This window comes from Festucalex cinctus, chromosome 8, assembly GCF_051991245.1.
Source record: "Festucalex cinctus isolate MCC-2025b chromosome 8, RoL_Fcin_1.0, whole genome shotgun sequence".
In the NCBI taxonomy this organism is placed as follows: domain Eukaryota; kingdom Metazoa; phylum Chordata; class Actinopteri; order Syngnathiformes; family Syngnathidae; genus Festucalex; species Festucalex cinctus.
In genome coordinates this window covers 7,284,258-7,292,028 of record NC_135418.1, presented here as the reverse complement: position 1 = coordinate 7,292,028, position 7,771 = coordinate 7,284,258, and the positions used below count along the sequence as shown (strand labels likewise).

The window sequence follows — 7,771 nt, the reverse complement described above, 5'->3', positions numbered from 1 at the left end:
ATGGCTGATAGAAATCGTACGCTGCGGAGAAAGGACAAACAAGAAAAAGAAGCTGGTGAAAACACCACAGAAGGAAAGGAAGGGCAGAAAGAAACAGAAAATGTTCAAGATAATGAAGAGGGACCATCAGCTGAGCCACTCTCTGCCAATGATGCAACAGCTAATGGTGAAAATGGAGATTTTCAGCTTGAACCGATGGAATTACCTCCATTTGAAATCATTGCAGGGTAAGAGAGAAATGGTGTCCGTGCTATTTGTTACTGAAATTAACATTTACTAATCCAGTACTCAATTCACCTTCACAGTTCACATCTCTTTGTGATGCAGATGTAAATGGCATTAAAAAGTGCAATCCTAACACTTTCAAACTGATGGTTAAGCTTCAAAATATCATAGAGTAGGTGAAGGGCTTTTGCTGCTGTTTTGAAAGTAAATTACTATAAGGGAAGGCAGGAAGTTCCCAATGTACCTTGGTGATGGATAATTATCATCATTATCATCATTAGGGGTGTTAAAAAAAATCGATTCGGCAATATATCGCGATACTACATCACGCAATTCTCGAAACGATTCAATAGCCAGCCGAATCGATTTTTCAACATCCTTTTTTTGATGGAAAAATATTCAACAAAACGTCTAACTTTCACACATTAAGCATGGAAGAATGTTATATTAATGGAACGTTAAGCCTTAATATTTTATTTCAATGCTGTTCAAACATGAAAAAGGTTACAACCTGTTTGTTAAATACAGTGGCTTACAGTTATAAGACTGAAGTTTCAGATTAATAAATAATACATTTTCATACAATTCTTACGGTGTACATGTACAAGTTTACTGAATGGTATTTTCTAAATTTGAGTAAAAAAAAATAAAAAATCGCAACAATTGACTTGTAAATTCATATTGGGATTAATCGGTATCGAATTGAATCGTGACTTATGAATCGTGATACGGATCGAATCATTAGGTACTCGGCAATTCACACCCCTAATCATCATCATCATCATCATCATGGAACAGATGGAACAGTTGACTTATTGGCTGGCGACCAGTTCAGATTGTAGTCTACCTTTCACACAAAGTCAGCTGAAATAAGCTCCAATGTAAATAATGCCTAAAAATACCCGAGAGTATTTAAAAACTAAACATCAGACGAAAGTAAACATGCAGTCTGGAGAATGCACCCCTCAAACATGACAGCTGAGGCAGATTCATTTTCATTGAACCTTTATTTAACCAGGAAAATTCCCAATGAGTTCCAATAACTTCTCACAGGGAGTCGTGGTTAAGACAAGCACTGGATAGTTGCACAAAACAAAACTTCACATGGCTATAACCTAGTCCTGCAAAAATAGAATATCACGATTTTTTTAATTATAAATTCACAATTTCGATTTTATCACGATTTTTTTTTTAAATAAGAAACAAAAAAAATATAAATTATGCCTTGCGATTGGATGGCAACCAGTTCACGGTGTACCCCGCCTACTGCCCAAAGCCAGCTGAGATAGGCTCCAGCACCCCTCGTGACCCTTGTGAGGAATAAGCGGTCAAGAAAATGATTGGATGGATGGAAAATATAAATTATAAAAAAATATATAAATTATAAAGCTGCAAAACACCTGAGTAAAGCATTAACATAAGTCACATTTCTATTTTCAAATACTATAGTTTAATCAAAATAGTGAATCTCTTGCACACAATTTGGCTTCTAGTCATGATCAACTCATTTGCTTCCAAAGACGTATTTATGTTTTTTATGTTTTTTTTTTTTGTTTTTTTAATGCTAGAGCATACAGAAGGCTTTGATGTAGCCTTTGAACTGAAGGAAACGCTTGAAGCAATGCTATTACAAAAACAGCCATCAGGTGGCAGCAGAGTATAAGAGATCAAACAGGGCAATGTTGAAAAAAAAAAAAACAACTTTTCCCCATTGTTTTAAACAGATTTGTAATGAAACTTTGCTATATTCTAATGCTAATTGCTGCAAAACGGAAACAGATAAATATACTTTTTTTCCCTGATGAAAGAAGAGATAGTATTTTTTTGTTTTGGTAGATTCCATGTTTTATAGCAATAGAACAAAACTCTGTGGGCCTTGCAAAATCAGTCAAAATCCAGTAAATGGATTGCTTCAGTGAAAATGGCTGGGCGTGAATGAGTTAAAGAAAAAAAAAGCACGTAAACAAAGTTGAAAAAAAAAACTGCCGCTAGTGGGTAAGTAAAAAGCAACTTTTTCTAAGCAAAGATCACAATTTTTTAGCAACCATTGTGGGTGGCGGGTTTTGTAGTTTCCCTTGGTCCATGAATGCAGCACAGTCTTTTTTTGTGTGTGTGCTAACGTTAGCGTGCTGTTTTCTTGCTTGGTTAGCCTGATCATTTCACAAATGCTACAAAATGACTTACAGCTGGAAGCTGGTCGCTTGTTGGGGAAAAAACATATTTACTTTTTTTTGCGCCATTAATCTCTGCAATCTGCGTACATGCAAGGAATGGCGGTGTTGGGGGTAAAAATGTACGACTTGGCAGCTCGTAATGCGGATCCATATCACACGGCGTGGTTTTAGTGAACACTTCTGTGACACTGCTATTTTGGAGGCGCATGCATGCATTCAGCTGTTTCTGCTTTGGAGTTTTTGGCCCTCATTGTGTGCACTGCCGTTTCAGGTGTCTGAACACGTTCGTAGTGTCGCCGTAACTTGCCTTCACGCGCTCCTTGCACACTTTGCATATGATTTACGCCTGGTCTTCGTCATCTGTCGTGAAGCCATAACAGTTCCATAATACGGATGATTAATTTCTCTTCGGAACAAACTCTCTTTCAGCCTCCTCCACCACGAGCCTGCATATTTTTAGGGTGGGAAGACACGGGGTGGGGAGGGGGTGAAGTGTGTGGGCTACAGTTGACCACTGAATGGCCGTCATAGGCACTCCGGAGACAGTGGAGGCAGAAGATACATCGCTGTCCTTCAGTCAGTGGCAAAAAAAATATGCTGACGGTCAAATTTGTGCTGAAATGCTTTGCATCGCAGTCAGACAATTCCACAGAAATGACAGATCGTGAGCCCCGCGTTTCCTTTAACGATCTAATATCGTCATATCGCCCACCCCTACTATAAACTACTATATTTGTCACATTCCGCATAGTAGCACAACAGACATCATACATGCATGAGATGTATTACAGGCAAATTCTCTAAAAATAAAGTTGCGTTAAAAACAGTGGCATTGTTCCGTCGTTACCGATTTTAAAACATTTTTAAAAACACCTGAAGGATGGCAGTGATTCCAGATTTAATGCGGTTTGGAGCTCATTCCAAGCAATTGGAGCAAAAGCTGTTTTACCGAGTTCTGTTTTTGACAACGTTAATAGCATTTTTTTCTGACGACTTTGTCCGGTAAGTGCTATCATGATAAGGCAGCAGATTTGAAATGTAAGGAGTCAGTATTCCCATAAGTGCTTTAGCAATTAAAAAAAAAAAAAAAAAACAGTGCATGAGTTTCCCCCGCCCCCGCGACCCGACCTCGGATAAGCGGTAGTAAATGGATGGATGGATGGATAGCCTAGCAGCATACTTTTATGGTCAGCCTTTCTAAATACATTCATAGCCGCTGCTCCTCCGCGTTGAGAGGAGCCAGCTGAGGTGGCTCGGGCATCTGGTTCGGATGCCTCCTGGACGCCTCCCTGGGGAGGTGTTCCGGGCATGTCCCACCGGCGGGAGGCCCCGGGGTCGACCCAGGACGCGCTGGAGAGACTATGTCTCTCAGCTGGCCTGGGAACGCCTTGGGATCCCGCCGGTGGAGCTGGTTGAAGTGGCTGGAGAGAGGGAGGTCTGGGTTTCCCTCCTAAAGCTGCTGCCCCCGCGACCCGACCTCGGATAAGCGGTAGTAAATGGATGGATGGATGGATAGCCTAGCAGCATACTTTTATGGTCAGCCTTTCTAAATACATTCATAGCTATCTGCAAATGTCATATGTGAGACCACTCTAGTACCATTAGAAAGAGGACCTAAATTAAACTAATTATCTTTGCAGTCCTAAATTTATTTGAAACAGACCAATCGCATGATTTTGTTGACAGTGTTCTGTTCTTTTTATTAAAAAAAAAAAAAAAAAGTTAACTTAAAAACACGAGTGTTATTATCCAACACAGGCCGATATTATCTTCACATTTTGTTCTTATAGGGAATTATGAGAATTTTCCTCTAAGCTCAAAATTGCTCTCTTTCACAGTGATCGGATTGATCCTTTAGCATTCAAGTTCCAGTTCAAGAATGTGGAATACTCCTCAGGCCGCAACAAGACCTTTTTGTGTTACCTGGTGGATAAAGGGAAGGCAGCTGATGGACTTCTGAGAGGCTGTCTGGAGGACGAACACAGCGGACCGCATGCTGAGGACGCCTTCTTCACCCAGTGCCTCTCTGACTATGACCCTTCACTCAAATACGCAATAACCTGGTGAATTTACTTTAACTATACCCATGAATAAATACACATTTGTTAGAGTACAAACATTTCATTCTCAGGTATTGCATACGAGGTGAGTCAACCAAGGCAAAAAAATAAAAGAATAATCCCAGTGCATTCACATGTTGCTGGATATGTTGGAAGGTGACAGTTTGCTAAAGTTGAAAGGCCGTAGTCGTAGATTGGTTGCCTTGCAACCCTTAAGATAATGTTTTAAATTGAAGGGGACTTCACAAAAAGCCAGATGAAAGAGAACTATTTGATAACCATACCGTCTTGCTGACATGTTTGCAGCCGGACTTTTTTTTTTTTTTTTTTAACGGTCGGACCAATCAGGCATTGTTTAGGGCGGGACGAAACCAATAAGCGCCGATGACGGGGGAGGAACAACCAAACCTAACAGTTGAATGGACGCTTAATTGTTCAAACTGTTGTTGCAGAATTGCTCACCGTTTCGTTGTTTAATTTGAACAGCGAGAGGCGCTTCGTGCATTTATCTGGTACAAATGTTCATTTTTAAACAAATTTTCTGATTTTCTATAAATACTATATTTATTTCAGAGCCCCTAAAGTGACACGGGAGGGAAAAAAAAAAAAATTAAATATGTTTCTTGTCCGAACAAGAAAGTTTCTCATCCAGACAAGAAAAGTTTCTCGTCCAGCCAAGAAACATTTAAGTTTTTTTTTCTCCCATGTCACTTTAAGGGCGCTGTATCATTTCAAATTTCTAATAATAAAAATAATAATAAAAAAAAAAAAGTTCAGGGATCACCCAAGGTTATCAGTACATCTTAAAAAGTTACATGCAAACAAATAAGTAAATACCATAGCTCTGTTTTTTTTTCTCCAAAATTTAAACTCTCCTAAAATCTTACACTTTCACATTTCTTTGTTTTGATGTCGAACAAAAACAAAATGTTCAGGAGGTTCCCAGGGTCAGCAGCATCTCTTATAAAGTTAACTGAAAATTTAAATAAATAGTTTAATGAGATTAAAATTGTTTTAGCTTTACCTTATCAGCTGTCACATTTTGGGGGAAAAAAAAGCAGATAATAATATTCATCAAAATGCCCAATTTTGGCACCTATTATTGGTTTATCCCGAATAAGTTAAATTTTCCCTTGAATGATTACAATCAGTGTCATAAAAAAGCAACAACAACAAAAAACATTGCAAATTGGTTATAAATAACCCTGATGTACAATGTTAAGCAATCCCAATTCAACATTAATTGAAAATATGACTTGGTTTATGGAGAAACATCCATAAAACAAAACAACTTCTTAGTATTACTTGATACTTACTTTTGAAGTGAGTGTAAGTTCTTGCAGAGATTCAAAAACAATGTGCAACAGTATTATCTCTGGCAGGTGTATAATAAATTTGTATCACCATGAACTAAACACATCATCTTTTACATTGACACTGAAAGAACAAATGTAATCCAGTTGTATCCCCTTTTCTTTCAGGTATATGTCATCCAGTCCCTGCGCCGCTTGTGCAGCAAAGATAGCTGAAGTCTTAAACGGCAAGAAAAACATCAAAATGAGCATCTTTGCTTCTCGGTTGTTTGAGCTTGAAGAAGCAGAGATCCAGGCCGGGCTGAAGGCTCTGCATAAAGCTGGATGTAAACTGAGGATGATGAAGCCTCTGGACTTTTCCTATACCTGGGATACTTTTGTGGAAAATATGGATCAACCGCTTAATCTGTGGGAAGACTGCAAAGACAACTATGAGTATTATCATGAGAAGCTGTCTGACATTCTGCAGTGCACATAGTTGACACAGGTTCCTAATTGGCAATTCACAGCAATATTTAAATAATAAATAAAAAGGCCCTTGGTATTATTATTATTTTTAGTGTAATCAATTGATTCTCTGCTACCCCTGAACACGCTCACCCCAAAACCATTTTCACCACAAAATGGCCATTTCCAATAAGCTGACAATGAAACGAACGTTTTTCTTTCACACACGCCGCTGTTCATTGAGTATTACGGGAGCTGTTGTTCTACGAGCTGCTCCCACTTCTACGTTGGGTCGCTGCAGCCGACAGTTATTCCACAGATTACAATCCGTATCAACTGTCAACTTCCATACAGGTTGGAGTTTTCTCATTTTACACCGGGCGCCCTTCCTGCCGTAACCCTCCTCCTTTACCCACATTCGGCTTGGCATAGTGTACATGAGTACATCCAGGTAGAGCATCAACGTGGTCTCCAGGCGGGATGTGAACCCCGCGCCATATGCACCGAGGACAAGCGATGGTACCACCTCGTACCAGAACGAGAACGATATCTGTTATTGTGATCATGTGATATTTTTATTTTTATTTTATTTTATTTTTTTATGAGCCAATCAAATTGTTTACTGGAAGAGGCTTGCGATATTGAAGACATAACACGGCTTTGCTATGTTGCAAAGTTGACTTTTTAAAAGGAATGGAGTACTTTTGTTGACCAATGAATAAAATGCTGCAACAAATGCAAATCCACTGTGTATTTTTATGTACATGTAGTAGTAGCACAAACACTAGGGCTGTGCAGATTGATCCAAGTATCGATAGAATCAATACTAAAGTGAGAATCGGCATTGCACTGATACCAAAAAGCTAGTATTGATCCTTTGAATTTATTTATTTTGGATTTAGAATATGAAGATTATTACTAGGGGTGTGAATTGCCTAGTACCTAGCAATTTGATCCGTGTCACGATTCATCGGTTATGATTTGATTCAATACAGATTAATCCCGATATGAATTTATACGTCGATGATTGTTGTCGTTTTTTTTGTTGGTTTTTTTACTCAAATATAGAAAATACTCATCAAATGTATACATGTAAACTGCAAGATTTGTGTGAAAAAGTATCTAAAAAAACGTCAAGGCTTATGGACTATATGCACAAAGCATTTCCGCATTCGACGTATTAATGCACCCAACCTTCCGGTTGAGATTGCTGCTAATTGAAAACAACACACTTTTTTTTTCTAAATGTCAAGATACTCACATCTTACCTTTGGAGTAGAAAAAAATCCAGTTTTGCATCACTTTTCTAATCCAAGTCCGATCTCAACTCTCTCCGCCGCTGAAATGCGAAACCGATGTTCACTCTCGTTCTTGCCCGGCGTCGGTCACGATCAAGTTTAGATTTTTCCGTGGCACTTGACATTGTTTTCATTTTTTTTAAGCCTTCTGCAGAGGGCGGCATGGTGGATGACTGGTTAGCACGTCCACCCCCCAGTACTGAGAACACAAGATCGAGTCCAGGCTCCAGCCTTCCTGGTTGAAGTTTGCATTT

The 7,771-nt window shown here is 39.0% G+C and overlaps 1 protein-coding gene across 3 annotated transcripts; it reads left to right on the top strand.

The window, feature by feature from the left end:
- On the top strand, positions 1-6,961 carry apobec2a (apolipoprotein B mRNA editing enzyme, catalytic polypeptide-like 2a). 3 transcript variants are annotated; one of them, XM_077529815.1, is made up of 3 exons: positions 1-227; positions 4,238-4,462; positions 5,941-6,961. In XM_077529815.1, the coding sequence occupies exons 1-3, from the start codon at positions 1-3 to the stop codon at positions 6,248-6,250; spliced, it is 762 nt and encodes a 253-aa protein (XP_077385941.1). In that variant the 3' UTR covers positions 6,251-6,961. The 3 variants fall into 3 exon arrangements, 2 of the variants coding, with proteins under 2 accessions (XP_077385941.1, XP_077385942.1); XM_077529816.1 differs by lacking the exon at positions 1-227 and adding an exon at positions 2,330-3,401; XR_013284634.1 differs by lacking the exons at positions 1-227; positions 5,941-6,961 and adding an exon at positions 2,330-3,935 and having other exon boundaries at positions 4,238-4,385.
- Positions 6,962-7,771: the final 810 nt, after the last annotated feature.

Coding starts and splice junctions, on each gene's coding strand:
- apobec2a (XM_077529815.1), top strand. CDS start 1: ATGGCTGATAGAAATCGTACGCTGCGGAGAAAGGACAAACAAGAAAAA. Junction 228..4,237: donor CCATTTGAAATCATTGCAGG/GTAAGAGAGAAA, acceptor TCTCTTTCACAG/TGATCGGATTGATCCTTTAG. Junction 4,463..5,940: donor CTCAAATACGCAATAACCTG/GTGAATTTACTT, acceptor CTTTTCTTTCAG/GTATATGTCATCCAGTCCCT.